General features: G+C 37.0%; 1 protein-coding gene across 6 annotated transcripts in view; it reads left to right on the top strand.

The window, feature by feature from the left end:
* The window catches only part of pdm3 (POU-domain protein pdm3), a 104326-nt gene that overhangs the window by 19662 nt on the left and 62379 nt on the right, over positions 1-22285 (top strand). For all 6 annotated transcript variants that reach the window (XM_089471336.1, XM_089471335.1, XM_089471334.1 and 3 more), the window contains exon 2: positions 9613-10426. In XM_089471336.1, the coding sequence (XP_089327462.1) occupies positions 9644-10426 (783 nt within the window). In that variant the 5' untranslated portion in view covers positions 9613-9643. The remainder of the gene's footprint in view (positions 1-9612; positions 10427-22285) is intronic.

The following is a 22285-nucleotide window of genomic DNA, read 5'->3' as shown; positions in this document are numbered from 1 at the left end:
GTTCCTTCTTCTTTGCTTAACAAACAATTAAAAATATTAATAGAAATTTATTTCAATTGAAATCAAAAATTTCTCTACATTAGCCAGTGCTCCAGTTGAAAGCGAAATATTTGCATGCCACGAGTTCAAACACTCATCTGAACCCGACCCGGCTCGGCCTCGCCATTTTCTCGAAAGTAGTTTTCATAATTTCCCTTTGCCCATTAAATAGACAAAATCCCAAGCTTAATTAAATGCCAGAGCACAATCGACTTGTAATCAGCTTATATGTCAGTCAATTTATAGCTAGAGCTTGATTATAAGCGACTAACATTGTGTAGAGATATGACAATGCTCTGACTCATGTAGCGACAAGTGAGTGACTGAGGGAACTCTCTCTATTTCTCTCTTTCTCTCTGAGTTGTGCAAAGCATAATAATGGAAGTTGATCCATACACTGCAAGATTTACTAATCTTTCCTTGACAATTCTTCAGTATATGAAGAGTGTTATATCATCTCAAGTATTTCCTCGATCCTCTCTCAGTTCCAACTGCCTTGTGCAGGGTATTTAAATGTCGCGCTGCATATCAAACCCAATGCAAACTGTTGTTAATTATGACATAGTCGATTGCGAGACATGGACATTTTTTGCCGTGGGTGCTCTGACCTGGAGTGTGGGGCGGGTGCAGGTGCGGGGGCGTTGCCTGGCCCTAATGGCACATGTGTATGCAGTCATTGTTGTGGAGTGCTCAAGCGATGCATTAAGTTGATTTTAATAAGCGCTGCCCGTTGCAATAAGTAAATAAATAATTATAATAAATAAATAATAAATAATTGTTTGCTGTTGGCGCAACAACAACAACAGCAACAACGACAATTGCCATCGTTTTAGGTACAGTCTGCTAGCTAAATGCACCCGTGTTGCCATCTCGCTCGCACTTGGGTTAATTACTGGTGATTAGAGGAATCTAATTATTATTAATGCACCGAGTCGAGCTACCGAGCACTCCACTGGCTGATCCGGCACCCGCCTCCTGCTGCTGCCCACAATGCCCTACTTAATCGCAGCTTATTAAGCGCTCCAAAGACGCCATTTCAATGCAACTTAGTTGACGATCCATTAAACGCTGTTTGTCTGTGCAAGTGCCTTCTCGTGTTTACGTCTGTGTCTGTGCATAGCTCATTAGAGCCACTAGCAGGAGGCGGGGGGGTCAGTTGCATTAAATTGCCGGCACTTGCTGTCGTACGTGTATGTAAATTATAATTGTGCTTAATATATAATCGATAATTATCACTGATCGATTAATTGCACACTGTCTTTTTTTAATGTTTTTTATTTACTACTGCACATTGCGCGCTTTTTATGGCGAGTCTCTAATGGCTTTTTGGGGGTCTGGGCTAATGACTCAAACCTCAGCCTTGACTGCAAGCTGCAAGAGTGGCGCAATTGAGCCGAAGGCTGTTGCATTGCGGATCGTCTAATCGAAACTCTGCGCCCTTCAACTCCAGCCACAGATAGCCAGTTAATCGATTCGAGATTCGATTACCCAAACACTTTCGAGGCAGTCGGCCGCGCACTTTGCGCAATCACTTTACAACCCCCGGAGAGCGGAGAGCAACCCTTGAGCCGGGCCTGTACCCCGCGGCTAAATTCTAATTATAATCGCGTATCGCCAGTGCCAAAGCCAAAGCTCCAATAAACCTTTGTCAAGCGCCCCGTTCTTCGCTCTTCTGGGCTGTCATTAACGGCCCACACTGCCCGGCTTGGCTGGCTGGCTGGCTACGGCGATCCGAGCATGCCAGGCGGCATTTGCATTAATTTTGCAATGCCGGAAAATAAAAGAATAAAAAATACAAAATGGAAAGGAGAGAAAGAAATTTCCATAATGAGCACGTACACAATCACTTACCCCGGACTTGGCCTCAGACCCTTCGATTTGGTCACATGCAACTCGCCAAAGGGTTTCGCATAATTCGCATTGTGCTCGGCCGAAAGGGGTTGCAAAAATTTTTATAATTAGTTGGCCATTGCCATTGCGACTGCCCGTTGCCCGTTGCCCGGCACCAAATGCAGCAGGTTTTACATATTTTTTCTACACTCTCTTTTTTTTTTTTGCCAAATATTTAGACGTTGATTATTGCGCTCCGTGCTGCAAAAAATACGCGAAAAATAAGTAAAAATTGCGGCTCTGGCAAACGATTTTGGTGCGTGCTCAATTGGGGAGTTTTCTGGCCGGAGCTTGTCGAGAGCCCCGCCCACACTTCCACAGAGCCCACATGCCATTTCTTTTGTTTTTCGCTAATTTAGCAAAATTATGTTTTGTGCTCTCGTCATGTCGTGTACGCGCTCTCACATGCACACATACATACATACATATATTCGTGCTGCAGTCGCCCATATGGCCAGCCCTACTCCCTCAATATTATTATACAACTGCAACACGAATGGGACATGCAATTTTCGACCTATAACTCAAATACCCTCCCTGCTAGGGGTATGCACATTTTGCAATGTGATATGAGTTGGCTGAGAAGAATAAAGAACGGAGTAATATTTAAATTCGAATGAAATATTCAGTTTAGTAGAAACAATATATATATAAAATAAATAGTTCTAAAAGAAGTGCATTTATTTCACACAACTAAAGTTAAAATAATTTTAATAATTAAACTAAAAATAAAAATAAAATAATAATAATTGTAATAAAGTGTAATTGTCAGTTTATAGAAACTATATTTATAAAATAAAAAAAATAAAATAAGATTTAAAAAAAAATAATAACAATAAGATTAATAAAAAAAAATAAATAAAAAAAATTAAAAATAAATAAATATATCTATAAAATTAATAATAATAATAATAAATATAAAATTTGAATAAGCTGAAAAATGTAGTTTACTAGAAACTATATTTATTTTTTATTAAATCATTAAATACTTATTAAATTAAATATAGATAAATAAGCTTAATTTTCTGCCTAAATACTTTAATGTATTAAAAGAAGTAATATGTTAATTAAATAAGAAGACCTGGTATTAATATTTTATATTATATGAAATTTTATATCATATATGAGAATTTGAGAAGTAAAAACCATTCTGATATCCATCTTATAAATGATTATCGTTATCATTTTTATTATCATATACAATTAATTAAACCTCTACCATGTAGGGTATTTCAATGTCTATAAATGATTTGCAATTCCAGAATTCTTAACTTTTTTCTCATTATTTTCATTCTAAATGAATTAAAATTGCCAAATGTGGGCGGGTTTGGGTAGGGGGAGGCTTGCTTTTTAATGCAAATACAAAATGCGAATAACTCATTACGAGTCGCATTAAGGGCAGCGTATGGGCGTGTGTGCGTGTGTGTGTGTGTGTGTAGCAGGACTCACGCTATGAGAGGGCTGCTTTTTAGCCACGTCCTGTTTGGGTCCCCGTCTGACTTGGTTTGGTTTGGCTTGGCCTGGCATGACTTTGACTTCCTATATGCTGAGCTCTGTCTGCCCCTCCCGCTCTTTCTCTCTCTCTCCTTCCTGCTCTCTCCCTTTCTCTTAGGAGTCGTCTGACTGTTCAGCTTGCACATGTTTATTGTTGTCGTTGTTGTTATTGTTGTATTGAGTACGTCTCTGGTATTGTTGGCATTCGTTGCTGTTGTTGTTGTTGTTGTGTTATTGGCATCGCCTAGTGCGTGCTCAATTTGAATCACGCAAATTTCATTATTATTATTTTTAATGATTTGAGTGGAAAAAGTCGACAGCAAAAAATGAAAAAAAAAGAGGAGAAAGAAGAAGCAAAATACAAAACCAAACACAACAACAAAGCCAAGCCAAACAGGAAAACACCCAGTTAAATAGTCCACTGACCGGATTGCAATGCATTTTGTTTGCATTAAGTAGGGAGGTCGCCTCGCCAGGGCCCCAGCGTATCACGTATGTAATATAATGTAACGTGCTATGCGTTTGATAATGCTCGAACCAAAGGCAATTTAGTCACAGCTCAAGCTGAACCTGTTTGGTGCCAGCCCAGATAATTTCACTGGCAATGCTGCGCGGGTCAGATCAACTAAGAGCTAAATAGAAATTTTAAAATAAAAACCAAAATAATCATATTAATATGACCTATTGCATCAAATATTTATTTAAAGTCTCTGTTCATTTATATTTGATGCAGCTCCAATTTTTATTTTAAAGTGTAGGTTCTTTTATTTTTAATATAATCTAAAAATTGATTTCAAAGTTAATTATCTTTAATATGCAATATATATTCGCAATTGATTTTATGATCTATCCATATTCCTTATATAATTATATTTATTTTGAAATTAGTCCAACCTAGGCAAAGGACCGTCGCATTTTATTTCTTTTATTTTTTGTAAATTTCTACTACTTAATATTCATTTTAATTTAAATTTAATTCTTTATTTTTATTAATATTTAAATTGTTTTCTTTTCTAAATTTTTATATTTGTTATATTCATATATATATTTATTTTAAAAATAATCTAAACTAGGCGAAGGATCGTCATATTTTCTCTTAAAAGCATTTATTTATTTTAATTTTTGTAGCTTTTGTATAGTATACTACTTAATATTAATTTTAATTTTTAATTTTTATTTTATTTTTTTTTTTAATTTCATTTATTTCCCTTTTCTAAATATATAAAAAATTTATATTTATTTTGAAATTAATCTAAACTAGGCGAAGGATTTATTTATTTAAATTTTTATAGCTTTTATATAGAATACTACCTAATATTCTTATTTTTTTTCTCAATTCATATTTTCATTATTATTTCATTTTCCCCTTTTCTAAATTCTCTTATTTCTATTATTTTCGTGTTGTACTTATGGGGAAAAGTTTTCAAGTATTGCAGCGAGCTTCGACGTAATCCGTTTACCACTGCACTCTGCAAAACTCTATAGGTCTGACTTAATTTCGAAAAGAAACGAACACAAACTACTAGAAACTCCGGTCGTACTTTCATTAGCATCAAGGCTTAAGCTCCTTATCCCGACATGGCCTCATGCTATGCTATCTACTTTACATAATGTTCCACCTTCACGGTTGTATTTCATGTGTAATCGTGTGTAATTTTTAAGAAAATTGCACGTTTACACACACTCACACACACACACACGCGCACACACGTGGGTATTTTTGCCAGTGCATGAACATCCCCGACAACAACAACCCTAAAACAATGCATTGGCCAACAGAAAACTTTTCAACTCACGTGTGAGTGTGTGTGTGCTATTGTCCGTGTGTGTGTGTGTGTGTGCGTAAGTAAATGTTGCATAAATAATTTTAACTGAATGACTTAATGTTGTGCTGGCCGCCCTGTGGCATGAGGCGCATTATTGATTATTTTCCAGGCGGGCACTCGAAAAGTTTAGCTGCCAAAAAAGTTGCAACAGCCCGTTCCATTTCCTTCCTTTCATTCGCTGCCTTAAAGTAAGTCGACTTTTGCGCTTGGCACTTAATATGCATTCGGTGCTAATTACAAATCAGAAGGCAATTTAATGGCCTACGGTACAAATTGAAATTGGCAGAGGCCGGACGCCGTTTTCCAATCAGAAATTGGTTTGTGCCACATTTGAAGCGCTACCTCAAAATGGATGGCAGCAGCATGTGCAACAATTTAGTTCGACTATTAATTACAACAAGTCGCTGGCTGCAGCACCAACAGCAGCAGCAACAACATGTTTAGCATGTTGCAGCTATGCAAAATTATTGATGATTTTATTAATTTGAATATTGGCAAGGAACTGAAGTATGCCGTATGCCGTGTGCCGTGTGCCGAGCTGCGCTGTGGCATGACAAAACGCTGGCCAAGACATTGGCCGGCCCGAGTGTCTCAAATGATAAATTTTTACCAATAGAAAGTTGCATGGAGATTGCAATTTATAGCTAGATTTTACGGCAGCAACATGTTGCCAGCGCGTTGCGCCAACAAAATGAGTATAATTAGACCGGTTTCTAATGCGTTTTGCTGTTGCACATGTTGCAGACGTTGCATGTTGCTGCTGCTGCTGCTGCTGCTGCCGATTTAGAAAAGAAAATGCAACAAAATATAGTCAGGCACTTGATTTGAATTATAGCTGCCTGGCCATAGCGATAATTAATCGTGCTATTTAGTGTGCTACATGAAATTCTACCAGTTTGTCGGTTATTGATTAGATTTGCTGCAGCCTGTTTGCTGTTGTTGCTGCTGTTGCTGCTGCTGCTGTTGCAGGAAGCGCTGTTGCATGTTGCTGCTCGCCTGTGCAATTTGGACACACTTTTAATATGCGCAAATTGTACTTAATTTAGCTGGCATATTTTGCCGCTGCAATTTGACGTATTTACGGCTAACTTTCACAACATGTTGCCAAGGTGCAGCAGCAACAATTGCTCATTAGGCGCTGTCTCTGTCGAACGCAGCGAAATCACATGATAATATATGCCTGACGCAAGTAGTTCCAGGTGAGTCTCTCAAGTGCTCTCCTTTTTCCCGCTGTGTACTTCTCCTGCTGCTGCTGCTCCTGCAGGGCTCTGCGGCTGCGACTGCTCCTGCTGCTGCTGCTGCTGCTGCTGGTGTTGTGCATTCGTGTTTTGCTTTGTTTGCTGCTTATGCATATGCCACATGCCTCGACTGGGTGGGGTGGGCGGAGGGGCGCAATCGTGGGTTCAGACATTTGCATGCAATGTACAAAATTAATTATTACTCCTTCTCTTGGGCTGCGGCTCCTGCTGCCGTCCACTTCCTGGCCAAAATCTACAGCCCAAACGTCTACAGCCCCGACTCAGGCATTACATGTCCTGCACACACACACACATACACACAACTTGCAAGGCATCGCACTCAAACCCACCCACCCAGCCACCCCGCCCCGCTGCCCCTTTTGCGGCTCATTATGAGCAACGACGGCGACGTGGCCGGAAAAGTGCGTTCGTTGACTGCTGTTGGCTGCCCTGCTCGGCCTGGAGTCCAGCTCCGACTCCTGCTCCGACTCAGAGTGCAGTTGCTTCGACCGTTTTGTTGCTGCTTGCATTGGTCATGGCGGCTTTGCATTATTACAACTGCAGACAGTTGTAGGCGAGTTGCCTGCATAGTTGCCAGCAACAACAGCAACAGCAAGTCAAACACACTCACTTACACACACACACACACACACACACATACTCGCACTCGCACACACATGCATCCATTTGCATTATGCATTAAAATCAACGCCCGTTTTGTGTACTTGACCATGCCAAGCTGAAGACAGCAACAGCAGAATCAGAATCGGAGCTCTACTTCGCATTTAGTGTTCGATTTTCGACCAGGCACTTTCTTTGTGTGTGTATGTGTGTGTGTGTTTCAGAGTTGACCAGAAATGTCAACGTATTTTAAAAGCGAATGAGCTGGCCATTCATTTAGTCGCCTCTACTTCCTCTACTTAAGCTCCTTCAATTTTCCAGCTGAAAACAGCTAGCTGAAGCTAGAGAAAGATAAAATCTCTATTGAGTCTAACTCTTAGTAGACAGAATACTTTAATTTATATTATATAATATTAAATTACATTTATTGTTGTATCATTTATTTTAGATACATTTCCTTTATTTATTTATTTTATATTTTATTTATATTTTTATTAATTATTTCTTATTCTATTGCTAGATATATTTCATATATTTATTCATATGCTGAATAAAATAATTTTAATATATTTTATTTTTATTGTTTTAGTTATTTATTTATTATTCTATAGCTAGATATCAGCAAGATTTCATTTATTCGATTATTTATAATTTTATTATTATTTATTTACTTTTTTATATATTTATAAATATCCATAGTTTTCTTTATGTTTGGTATTTCTCCTTTATTAATTTAACAATATTTAACAATAATTTTGTTTTTTATTTTTATTTTTATTTCTTAATTTTAGTTGCTATAATTATTTATTTATTATCATCATAGTTTTTTTTATTTCTTTTGAATATATTAATGATAAAGTTGTTAAGTAATATTATATTATTTCAGCAGCATTATTACTATTTTATATATTTGCTATTTACATAATTATCAATGCATTTTGACTGTCCCAATGTTCTTCCGAACTTTCTCCTTCGCCTAATCTGCAATCTTAAACATATCTCTAAATGATTTATGAAGAAAGTTACGTATATGCTCTGATCTCTTGCTACACTGAAAAGAATCTCCCATTCATATATCTACTTGGAAGCATATGTATTTGTGTTTGTATAACAAAAAACTTTCTTGCCAGACGTGACTCACTCCTTTGTCAGAGTCTGGTTACGTCCCGCCAGGCATATAAATTATAATGCGGAGTAGGTGTAAAATTTTCGATTACGATAGGGGGAGGGAGGCAAGCAGCAGGAGTCAGGCACAGCCCTAGCCACCCCCTAGCAACCGTTGCGGCTACTTTGCGAACCTCCCTTGTTCTCTGTCGAGTCATTGTCCAGTCCAGTGCCGGACGTCGTGGCTGCTTGCAAGGACACGCGGAGAGGACGTCGCAGTCGGAGTCGAAGCAACATTTTGCATTTGCAAAATTATGCGGCATGTGTGCGACGCTTCCTGCAACCACTTGTCCCTCCTGTCCCTGGCCATGCCCCAAATATTATGCTGTTGCCTTTTGTTATTTGTTTGTTGTTGCTGTTGTTGTTATTGTTGTTGTTGCTGTGGTCAACCGGATGGCAACAGGGATAATTAATGAAATTAATGCGCTTGGGCATGAGTTTTAAGTGCACGAAATATATTCGATAAATGTAAATTCTAAATTATGACTCGCAGCAGGCAAAAGGCGCAGGTACAGTCACCATCTCGACAAAATACCAACCCAACTGGGGGGTTGTTTGCCCGCTTCGGGTTTACCGGGTGCATTTTAATGACAATTAACTGCCGCATTAGTGCATTATTCGGACACAGCTGTAGGTCTAGATCTGAGCAGAGCTGCTATCAACTAAATATTCCGTGAGAGACTAATAGACTAGACTAGATGAAAGGCTACTAAATACTAGAAATACTAAAACTGATTTAATATAGATAAATTTATAAAAAATATTTTAAGCTATAATACGCACCTGATTGCTCAGACAGTATGGAAAATATAGATAAGTTTTTATATATTGAGATATATTACATATATACATATATTTTTAGTTAAGCAATAATAATATCTCTTAGAAATCCATACCCATAGATAACTAGATTCTAAACGTAAATACATAAACATTTTATGCAGTCAATTATATGGAATATTATATAAAAATAATTGCTCTAGCTATAAGCTTAGCTAAACTATGTTTAGGCTGGGAACTAGGTTACTTAAGCCAGCTTATTAACCACTGACTACAGATTGCTCAAGATTACATAAAAAACTTAAAAGATAATTACTTGTATATCGTTCGTTCAAGCATCATTTATAAATCTAGATAAATTACAAAGTAACTGTATTTGCAGTGCATATATACATATACATATACATATACTTTTGTGTATTCATAGAGATGCACGCCGACTGCAAAAGGTCTTTCAGCGAGTGCCTACATTATCACCATGACAGCCTGTTAAGTTAGCCCTTTGATGCTTAACTGATTGGTTTAAAGGCAACTCTTGACTTGCTCCTCCTTTCTTGCAGACGGCGCACACAATGCGAGGGGGTCAGTGACATGGCCGAGGGCTGCGAGGACTCTGCCGGTGCCGCTGAATCCACAACGTCACAGTATAAGCACGACACGATGCTGGGCACGGTGTTGCCTTGTGAGGCGGCTATTGTTGCGACACCAGGCAGCAGCAGCAGCAGCAGCACCAGTAGCGGCAGCAACAACAACAATAACAATAACAACACCAACACCAGCAGCAGCAGCAACAACAATACTGCCAGCAATATTGTGAAGCGGGAGTTCTGCGATGGCAGCATGATGCCAGGTGCCAGTGTCAACAACAACAACAACAACAACAACAGCAGCGTCAGCAATAATAATAATAATAACAATAACAACAACAACAACAATACCAAAATGCAAGCATTGATATGCAGCAGCAGTAGCAATAACAACAACAGCAGCAGCAACAACAACAACAGCAACAATAACAATGCAAACAGCAGCAGCAGCTCATCATCATCCTCCTCCTCGTGCTCCTCCTCCTCGTCCAGCTCGTCGGCCAGCACCCTAACAAGCTGCACTACCGCAGCCATCGTGCCCTCGAACTGCTCCACAAATGCCAACAAGTCGCCCAGCTCGCCCTACTCCCAAAGCGGAACCATCGGCCTGGGCATCGGCGTAGCGCTCGCCAGTCCGCTGCGCGAGGCCAGTCCGCTGCCCAGCCGCTGCTCGCCGGCGGTCGCTGCGGCGCAGTCGCCGTGCGGCGGCGTCACGCCCGCCTCGCCGCCATCGATCTCCTCCAACAGCTCGTCGCATGTGCTGGCGCTCAACATCAAAACCGAGTCGGTGAGTCGCTAAACGCCAACATTTCCAATTACCTTACACTAATCAGAGCAACTGCATAAAAGAGATAAAAATCATAGTTGTTGATTGAGCTTATATATTCATATAATTTATTAAACAATTATTTCTACATATATATATGGAATAACAGCAATATTGCCTATTGCAACTTTTAAAAAGAACTTAAAACATTTTTATTTGTATTCTATATTTTAACTGTAGTCATTTTGATTTATTCATAAAATTATTTACAGTCTGCGCTCAATAAGACTACAAAAGTAGGTGGGGCCTTAGCATTCACATTCAACTTTTGGGGAGATCGATACGATCTATACATATATATCATAAATTTGGAACTCAACACGAAATAACAATAAATCATACATAAATCAACTCTAATCAGATATATTTCCAATAATAATAATGAATTTATATATACTGAACAAATGTTGACTAATTAATAATTAACAATTATTTTAAAGAAATGACGCAATAATAAACAAATAATTGGCAAAAATATATATATAATAATAATAAAACAAAAATAATATATAAAAATGATAAGTTAAAAAAAATTAATTAATAATATAAAAAAAAAAACATATATTACAAAGAAAAATTATCTCTAAATGTCCATTTATAAAAAAATAGTATTAGAAATAAAAAAAAAAAAAATCAACAACAAAATATACAATCAATAAAAAGTAAATTATATATTAATAATTAAAATTTATGTAACTCAATACAAAAATAATTAAATACAAAATATATAAAGTAATATATAAAAAATCAATGTAGTAAATAATATATAAAAATTAATATACAAAATATTTATATCATATAAATATATAAAATTTATAATTTTATACGATATAAATTAAAATGATCGAAATCAGAAAACATATAAATATTTAATATATTACAAAATATATGTAAAATAAAATATTCATATTATATAAATATATATCAGCTATAATTTCATACAACAAAAATTCCTTAAAATTATCCAAATAAATGCTTTTTGCAATGGCATAAAAAATAGTAATTCGAGCTTTGCTATTTGCGTGACAAATAACGCGATCACGCGCGCATCTCTAGCTGAATTCAGAAATTGGTTTGCATTTAATTAGCATGCAAGCGGCGCGGCGATCATTAATTAGTTGCGGCACCGACTGGCTAATCATGAAATCGGCAAGCTTGCCGCAAAATGTTGCCACTACAACTGTGACAATTCCTGCAACTGGCTGCGGTCCGAGCGTCAAGGGCAAACTTGGCGTCAAACATTTTACGCTACAAAACGTTATAAAGCAGCCGCAGGCTGAAGCTATGTCGTGCACGAGAAAAAAAAAAAAAAAAAAAAAGCACACCAAAAAAAAAAACTACAAAAATAAATAAATAACAAAAATAAAAACAAAAGCCGAAAACTTAATACAACAACCGCGGCGGCAACACTCGGTCAAATATTTGTCCCAATTTTAATGACCATAAAAACTGAGCAGAAACAACGACAACAGCAACAACAGCAACAACACAGCAGCAACAGCAACAGCAACAGCTACAAAAATGAGATCACAAAAAAGTTTGTGCAATTGTCAGCAATAAATAAAAAATTTCGCATGTCCTCGTTGGCCTGAGTTGGCTCAGTTGGGCTCGCATTGGCTTTGCCTGGGCTCTCCGCACTCCGCACTCCGCCTCCTGCCGCACACGGCCTATGCCTGCCGGCGGATAGTCATAGTAGCTTGGCAAATCAGCAGAAAGCAACGAGCCGCACCGCTGAAGACGCCGATCCGTTGATCAGCGGGAATCGCTTCGATCGCTTTCAAGTTTATTTTTGTTTAATTTTTCGTTCGTCTTAGGCGCTTTGTTGTCGTTCGCTTGTTGCTCATAAAATTGTGCTAAATTATGGGCCGAATAAAGGGATAGGGTTTCCACGACGAGCTGCAATAAAAACACTTGAAAAATTCACATCGCTCTCAAATTATGAAGTGCTCTAGATGTGAGCGGCCGATGTTGTATTAATTATATGGAAAAGCAAAGTGACGAAGATTCAATTATCCTCAGCTTGCTCGACTTTTAACAGCTGCTTGAATTGCAAATTTGTTGATTTTCATATTATTCATAATTGATTAATTATTATTATTTTCTGTTGATCTGGCAATTCTCATATTAGCTATTAAGAAGAATAATAAACTCAGTCTCACTATAACAACTAAACGTTGCGATTCTTCGCATCCACTCGGCAATATTCTCTTTATTACAATTCTTTGCGAATCAGTTAAAAATTAAATAATATACAAATACATATATAAATTCGGTAAACTACGTATAAAATATAGGTATAATACCTATAGAAACTATATAGTACAATATAATTTATATTATATTTTATGATCAGCTTATCTTATCTTATGATCCATCTCAGGAAGTGCATCATCATCTCTTATCATTTGATTCACTCTTTTGAAATTTTTTATATATGGTATATTCATAGAGCTTTCATTAAAATTTCAATTGAAGGCATCTTACATTTTAATTCTATTTGTATATATTTCCTAAGTCAATGAATAACTTACATGAGAGACATATTTTCTCCAAGCTAAACTTATCTGCTTCAAGCACCTACTCCTTGACTGTTAATGAATATCATCTGTTACAATGCGACACGATATATCGATAAACGTGTGTACCATATCTAGCTGATAGGTACCACCTCTAAGTAAGTTAGTCACAAATAAACCTTTGCTACGAAAGCACACAAGCGCGGCATTTTATTATTTCTATATTTCAAACATAGATAACTTCCAGCAACTCGGATAGAGAAGAGTCTCCATCCAACATTGACAGCTCTGTATTCTTTTTGACAAGGCAGCCTCCTGCAGTCATGTTTCCGCCTTAGTAAAAGACTTGTAACCAGTGCTCAAATTACACACCCTTAGGGAAAGCATGGAATAGACAGAAGTTTCTTTAGTAGAGTTATAAATATAATCCGTTCGGCTATGGAACAATACAAAGTTCAGCAGTTCAGTTCCTGCTGCAATTTAAATATTTTTTAGCACACTAAGTTGAAGCTCAATCAGCTGGCTTAACGAGCAGCTCGATCGAACCCACTACAAAGCTGAATTATACAGATAAACTGTTCTCCTATGTTATCACTCAAGCATCAGAGTTCAACATAGTTGACTGCAGCTCAACAAGCTGGAAGCAGCCCTGATCGCTGTCTCTACTTGTTCAGTTTCTGTAGTATGTATATATATATATAAATATCTATAAATAGGCAGTTTACCAATAATTAATTTATTTAAATTTTCAACATGCTTGGCTGGTCCATAATTGCATATAAATTTTTATTTATTAATATTATTATTATTATTTATTTTTTAATTCTGCATTGCCAAACATTTATTTTCTTTCTGATTTCTAAAAAATAATTATGCTTTGACTTTACGACATTCCAATACATACAAATTAGCATTTTTTGTCGATAAACTTTATTCAATAAAGAAAAAAATAATTAGAAGCATATTCGATATCTTTGACCGCATTTTGGTTTTATTCGCTTTGTCTCTGTCCAAGCCGAATTCATTCTAATGACACAATCAGCTCACACGAGACACGCACACACATACACGGACACCCTCTCAGGCAACTTAAGTGCGCCCCTGCCCCCGCATTCAGTTAACCCCCGTCGAGTTCCCTTGAGCAAATGCGACTTGTAATGCTCCAAAAGCCAAAACAAAATGTTGTAAAAAGCAATTAATAAAAATAAAGCAATCAAAAAAGTGCATAAAATTTATGTGCATGCAGTCAAATGAGTAATCGTCTGGCCAACACGCACACACACACACACACACACATAATAGAGATACCAGCGGCAACAAGAGCGACAATAATAAACCAGCAACATTTATTGAAAATTAAACAAAAAAGAAACGACAGCAGCAACAACAACAACAAAATCGCAACAGGCAAATAATAAGCGCAAAATAATCAGCACACACACACACACATGCACACTGAAAAAAAAAAAGAAAGAAATTTTGTATTGGCGACTGGAAACAAGAAAATCCAGGTGCTATAAAGATCGTACTAAAGGCCACAGCGAGCACAAAAAAGAAAAATCAAGAAATCAGAAAAGCGAAATTTACATACACTAAAAAGGATAACAAACAAAGTAAATAACATTTATAAAAATATCTAGAAAATTTATAAAAATTATCTATAAATGTTTAATAATAAATTGTTGCCAAATTAATAACCACATTTAGTAAGTTATAATTAAACTTGCTTAGCCGTCACACTTAGTCGAACAACTTTGGGTTAGAGTATCTGAGGCTATGCAACTGCACAATAGCGCTTTGACAAGCAGCTGGAGGTGGTGGGTAGACAGGGAGGGAGGGACGCCGTGGCGCTGGGCGCAGTCCACCATATATTACAGCTAATTATGATCGGGGCAGTCGGGCAGCCCATTGGCTACGCAATTTGACGGCTTTGGCAGCGCGACTGCAATTTCAATGCTGCTTTTGAGGCCAAGGCGTCAACCAGTCAGCCAGCCAGTCAGCCAGCCCACTGTGTGAGTCATAGTGGCTGTGGCAGCGTCTAATGAGCCTGCCGCAGCGCAGGCTTGGCCCGGTGAAAGCACAGTCCGCATATGTACTCTAATTTAAAGTCTAAAAGTCGCTAATTACAAGTTGCTCCAGCTAACATTGCTAACATACTGTGTTCACACTCACACGATGCCGACGACGACGACGACTAACACTCATATTCATACTCCGACTCGCACTCTGATTCGAACTCGCTCACACGGCGCACATGTTGCGCATGTGCAATGAGGATGCCTGACAGGCGGTTGGCTACGTGTGTGCCAAGCGGATTTACTGCCCAGCCTGGTGGGTGTGCATATGTGTATGAGCGTGTGTGTGTGTGTGTGTGTGTATGCTTTTCGCATTCACATCTGCAACGTCATCATCACGATGATCGGCAAGAGCAGAACAGCAACTGGCAACCGGTTTCTGCATTTACTTTAAATGCTGCAAATATTTAAAGCGGGATTATCCACAAGCGAACCGGAGGCCTGGCCTGGTTCTGGGCCCAGTTCTGGGGTTTGTGCTGGCTCAGCCACCTCTGGCTCTACGTCTCCCCCTCCCGCTCTCTATAGCTCTCTCTCTCTCTCTCTCTCTCTCTGTCTTGCTCTCTGCATAGCATGTAAATCGGTTGTAATTAGTTAAGAGTCACTACGCGTCAACGTTTAAAAGGAGCAGACAATAATTGCTTATTAAAAAGAATGTTTTCAGCAACAATTTTTATGACCGCCAAGCAGCGCGAAAATTGACTGCAAATGAGCTGAGCGAACATGATGAAAAAGTCAACTGGGCAAATAACTTTGGAATGGCCAAAGAAAAAGAGGAAATATTTTGCACCTGAATGACAGTGATAAGACAGATAAATATATATATTTACTGTTACAAATACCAAAGAGTATTACTTTTTGATACTCCACATAATTTATATTGACTGGAATTAGTTATGAATTTTTTGAATTTTAAAATATACTAATTTTATTTGCACTTTTTAAAATTTTTAATATTTAAATAGCAGAAGTGCAAAAAAAATCAATTTTGTTCAATATAAATAAAATAAAATAAATAAAAACAAAATATATATAAAATAAAATAATATATTTTGATATTCATCATATCATTCTTCATAAACAATATGAATGTTTATTTTTCAAATAATTATTTTTTTTTGCATTTTTTTTCTGTAAAATATTTGTTAATATATATTTATTTGTTTTATTTTCAATTATATATAGATATATATATATTATATTTTTTTACTTCTTATATAAAACTAAAAAAGTCAGACTTTTTTATAGTTTTTCATATGATAATACTATTTTAACAATTTTTTTAATCTAATCATACAAAATATTTAAAGATATTTTGAAAATTAAAAAGTCAGGGTCTATTTTTTAATATAAATTATACAATAATTACTCAAATATAAAAAAATAAATAATATTTAAATAAATGTAAAAAAAAAATACAGATATTTACATATTTAAATTTGTAAAATTTTTAAAAATCTTATGAGAAATAATTTAATTGTTAATCTGATATGTTACCCCAATTTTATTTTTGCTCAATCGCATTCAGTAATTAATTCATATCGATCACAGTGAGCTTTCGATAAGTCTAGTTTTATCAATTTCTGTTTAGTTATCTGGATGAAAATTAATAAATCTACGCTTACACATCCTCTCCGGCTGCATCCTCGTCTGCTTCGTAGTCAGTTTGGCGAGTTTGCATGGCTGCAGCAGGTTCCCAGCTTAAGTCCCACATTCGACACGCCTTCGCCTTCGCCTTCGTCGTCGCTTTCACATGGCTGACATTTGACAGGCTCTTCGGCTGGCCCCAAAAACTCGGTATTTATGTGGATAATGTCCCGGCCGCCGGTCTTGAGTGTTGGTGTAAGTCGCTGCCAAGACAAGACCCAAATTCCATGCGGACAATTTGTGGTTTTCTTTATTATTTTTTGTTGTATTAATTCAAAATTAATTGCAAATAAATTACAAAGCAATTTGTGTGTCGGCCAGTTGTTGTTGTTGTTGTTGTTGACGGCGTATTGTGGCTGTAGCTCTTTGTTGTTGCTGTGGCTGTTGCGGTTACTCCGTCAGCTGCATGCAACTTGAAATTGGCAGCGCATTTAATTATAAATTAATTATAATGCAAGTCGTACTTATGCACGTCCACGTAATGCCAATAATCATCAGGCGCTGCATTTAGGGGCGATATTATATGGCAAGTTGATTTTGTGTCTTGTCTCGCTCTCCCTCTCTCTCTCTCTCTCAGTCTCTCTCTCGGTCTGTCTCTTGACGTTGAGCTCATTTTTCATTTTACATTTTTACAAACCCTGTAACCCGCCAGCAGCCAACACCTCCTCACAATGGACAACGGGCCTTGACGTGCCTTAATTTCATTTTAGTTAAGCAAGCAAAAAAGTAACAACAACAAATGGCAAATGGCAAATTGTCTGCCTCTTAATTATGGTGGATATTAAAAATTTATTAACAATCTTGCTGACGTTGTTCACATTTTTGCAGTTGTTGGCGTAGTTTGTTTGCTGTAGCTATACAGGGGCGCCACCTGGCGTTGGCCAGCGGAAGTTGAAGCTATTAAAGTAGAAACCCAAATGGAACATTCGGTTCTTTAAATGTAAAGGAATTGAATGAGCTTCTACTGACTCTGCTGCTTCTTCTGCGTGGGAGTTTCGGCACATTGTGAATCACTATGAATCACTTTGAATTGCCCTAGAACACTGACCTATGCTTAGTCATGCAGCGAGTGTCCACAGTGCTGCCAAAAAAGTAGCTAATTGAATGTGACGCTGACATTTGTAGAATTCTTTCAAACTGTAAAGATCTTCGTCTTTGATTCGTTATCTGCGCAGAGCTAAGCCAACAGCTGGCCTAATGATTTGTAGGCAACGAAACGAATGCAGTCAGTCGGTGGGTCAGTCGGTCCGTCAGCTGGGTCCGGCTAAATACGTGTACTTAATAAAGCATAAAGAGCAGCATATAATCATTAAGGCCTGCGCGACAAGCTCGAGCGGTCGAAATCAAGGCAACAATACCTAGACCCGCCGGCCATATGAGACGGCGTCTTGATGCTCAGATTGAAAGCGAGCCGGGGCGAGGAACGGGAAGCGGGAAGCGACTATGCAATGAGCGTGCGCGCATTAAAATAAATTTAATATTGGCTAGCAAAGCCGGTTGCAAGTTCCCAGTTCCCCGTTGCCAGTTGCCAGTTGCCAGTTGCTGGTTGCAAGTTGTGAGCTGCGCATGCGCCACGTTTTGAGCCTGAACTTGGCGGGCCTCTCATAATTTGCAACCGAGTGGCAGATTGCCAGAGCGCAGCGGCGACGATGTTGGCTCAACTTTGCTACACTCAATTAAATGCCCCACGGCATGTGAGAGTGTATGAGTGTGCCTGTGTGTGTGTGTGTGTGTGAGTGTGTGTAGTTAAAGCCAAAAATAGCATTTAAACTCATTAATTTAACGCGTGATTATGACCATGTTTGAACGAGTACGACTACGAATACGACTCTGAGCTTCACTATGAGTGGCCGCTGCAGTTGCTGCGGTTGGCTTTATGCAGCTGTTGTTGTTGTTGTTGCTGCATTGTTTTTGGGCACTTGAAAAACTCTGCCAGAAGGCAATAATATTTGTTGCTCTTGCTGTTTCTCTGTGCTTTTCATTTTGGCATTTATTTTGCGCTTCTTTTGAGCGGCGGCCTCTGGAGTCGTACGTGCCAGCACTTCGGCCAGCGCATTGATGTTTTATGCATCAGCGAGACAATTTTCCTAGAGCTAATGGATTACACTGTGAGACGACAGCTGGCAAAGGGAATGGCTTAATAAAGTTGTTGCTTAGTCAACTTACTAATTTTTCTTTTATTATAATTTATGATTATTTATTTACAGAAAATTGTCAAATTATGTGTTAATTATATATCACTCGCCTCAAAAGCAAAATATCTGAATTTAATTTTAATATTGAACTACAAAAAGCTGCCTCATCGAAATCTATTTTAATTGGCCTCTTCAACCTAGCTTCAAGACCATGTAAATACTTCACGCAGAGCAGCGCTTAGGGTACTTACAAAGAAAGCACAGCCTCGAGCACATTTTCATTTTAGTAATTTGTACTTTATTTGCTTTTAATTTATGCATAACAAAGCCAAGCAGTTGCCTTCAATTTTTTCAAGTGTTGCTCGTCTGCGTCACAAATTAAATGCACATTCGTTTTGGCATAAGGTAAAACCCACAACTACAACAACAACAACAACAACAACAACAACTGCAACACAAACCCACAAACGGCGACTAAACATAAAAAAGATGCCACAATTGCGATAATTTTTCTATTTGTTAGCGCTGCGTTTGTGGCCCCAAAAGAAATTGGCCATGAGCGAAACGAACCTGGTTTTAAGCCAGCATTAATATTTTATGTGATTATTCGTGGCCAATGAGAGTGGCGAGGGGGCGCTGGAGTGCTGGGGTGCTGGGACTTGGTCTCTCGGTCTTGGTTGTTTATTCAAGCCAGCCATGCAACAAAACAGTCCCAGCGGAGTCGAGAGAGCCAAACTTGGCGCTGCTCAGTTGGAACTCGAACTCAAACTCGAACTCGAACTCGATAATTGCAATAAAGGCGCATTCTTTGGCCATTTAGCTGGAGGCGCTAATTCGTTTATTATGAGCAGGCCAACTGGCTGGCGGAGCCGTTTTCATAGATGCACTCACAGATGGCGTACTAAATTCAGAAAAACGAAAAAAAAAAAGAAAAAAGTTAAAGAAAATGCATAATTTTGTTTTCTCTCTACCTCTGTTTGCTTAAAGAGTCTCTGCCATCTGGGTGTGGTCCATGGCCAGACAGCAAATTCACAAACAATGGCAATGCGATAGAGTAACATGTAGCTTGCGTTTGGCTTAATGACTCCAGATGGGCGTACAGCAGGAAAGCATAAGAAAGGCAGGAAGGCAATGAATAAAACGCAAAGCAACCGAAGAGAAAAGAAAAAATAAATAAATAAATAAGCAAATTTTGAAGCCAGTGGCTTTTGTGGGGGTAACTGGAATCATATTTTAGACACTCGTTTCCCATGAATCTATCTAACTATCGTTGGTTAATAGTAAATAAAATTCGAATTATGAATTGCTTGTTTAAGGAAATATCTGTTATATTAAAGGAGAATAAATCCAAGCAGAACAAACAAGTGCGGAGTGAATTGGAAATATGTTTTAAAATAAAATTATATAGAAAAATAAATAAAATAAATTAAAATATTATTTTAATAAATTATTTAAACATAATTTACTTTCAAAAAATATACTATTTAATATTAAATATTATTAAATCATTTTAAAATTACAAATATAAAAAAAAATTATTATAGTTATAATAATAAAACAATAAAATAAATAATTATAATTATTTTGATATATAAACACATTTTAGAATTATAAATAAATTACAATTTATGTTATTTAACAAAAGTATAATTAACTTACAAATTATTATTAATATCATTATTTTATTACAGAATCTATTTTAAAAATTGACAATATATTACTTTTTTATTATTATTATTATTTTTTAAATTTAATACAAATATTATTATTGATATTTGTTATTAAAAATTACAAATATATTTTAATTTTTTTAAATATTATAAATTTATAAAATGATATATAAATATGATTAAATTGTAAATTAATATAAAAAATATATTAAAATAATCTCATTTTTATTATTCTTAAATCATCCTTTTTTACCTACATTTATTAAGGCGGACTTTAAAAAAATTCTCACTTTGAATCCCACTAAATCTCTGGTTAGGCAGATTTAGCTTGAGCAAATATCTTCGATTGAAGTAAATGCAAATATACACATATAAATATATATTTGGTGGAGTATGATTAGTATATACACATATATCCTAATAGCTACTACTCTGACCATATGCTGGCAAACATCTGTCAGCTGCCGTTGCCGCTGGTGCTGTTGCTGTTGCTGCTGCTGCTGAAGCTCTGTGCAACTAATTAAAACATACAATACCCAAATTAATTACTAAAACAGGTTAACTTGTGCGCAATAATAGTCATCTATCCAGTCAGTTGGCTGGGTCAACGGCGGCCACAGCCTGGCGACGTTGCTTGATGCGACGGCTGCCAATGAACCTCGTCCTCCTCACCGCATGCATGCATTCGCCTCCTGCTGGCTCGCTGTGGCGCCAGCGAAATTTGTTTGAATAATTATTGCAGTCAACCGTTGTGGGTTGCTCCGACCGGGTCGAGCTCATACCTCAACCCGATCGCAGCACTTCAATTGTTTTATTAGTTCGTACAATGCCGTTGGCCGGAGGGGGAGTGGGCGAACGGGTGGCGTTTGTGCAGCGCTTCAGTGTCATGTGTCTTCTATTCAAATATTCTGCTCCATATGTATGTATATATTTTCACTAATAACTATTTTACCTTAGCGACATGTGTCGGTTCAGTCCCAAAAAGCCAACCCATCAGACCATCAGCCAGACTAATTTCTCAGTTATCCTTGGGCGAAAAGTTTGGCTTGTTTACTCTGACACTGCGCATATGTCAGCTGCGGCACTCATAATTTATTGAAGCACATAAATTTCACTTAATTGGCATTGACAACCATATAAGAACAACAACAACTACAACAGGAATAACAACAATATCGATGTTAGTAGCAAAATATTAAAAAGTCTTCGCTCTCATATGCACATTAGCTGCAATTAGCCCAGCGACAAATTGCATAGCAGTTCCACTCTCTTACCTACTTATTTACGGCCATTGTCAATTGATTGGCAAAAGGAACTCTATCCATGTAAATAACAATCTATTAGCACTTGCTTACTGCCGGGCATATATTATTAAAAATATATGTAATGCAGAGCTCGGGCTTTAATTTAGAATTCTTGCTTGCTTTCCACAGAGCGCAAAACTAGGCGAATTAAAGTTTCTTAGTTAAATAAATAATCATAATTACTGGCTTTTTTTTATATTGTCAATCAAATGGTTAGTTCGTGTTTGGAGTTGTGTAACTATAAATCAGTATTAATATAATTAGTAAATTTCCAGAAAGCTACAAGAAAAGTTTTTTGTAAAGACAATATAAATTAATTTTTATTTTTATTTTTTATTTTTATTTTTTTTTTTTTTTTAGAAATTTTCTAATATATAAATATGTATTAAATTCTTCCAAAACATGTTAAATATTTTACATAGATATATTAAATTACAATCTTTTCTTAAAAAAAAAAAAAAAAAACGTTGCTCATT

Source organism: Drosophila arizonae, chromosome 5, assembly GCF_054131065.1.
Source record: "Drosophila arizonae isolate 15081-1271.41 chromosome 5, UAZ_ARI_1.0, whole genome shotgun sequence".
NCBI classification, from domain to species: domain Eukaryota; kingdom Metazoa; phylum Arthropoda; class Insecta; order Diptera; family Drosophilidae; genus Drosophila; species Drosophila arizonae.
The sequence above is the reverse complement of the archived record's forward strand: the minus strand, read 5'-3'. Positions and strand labels throughout refer to the sequence as shown.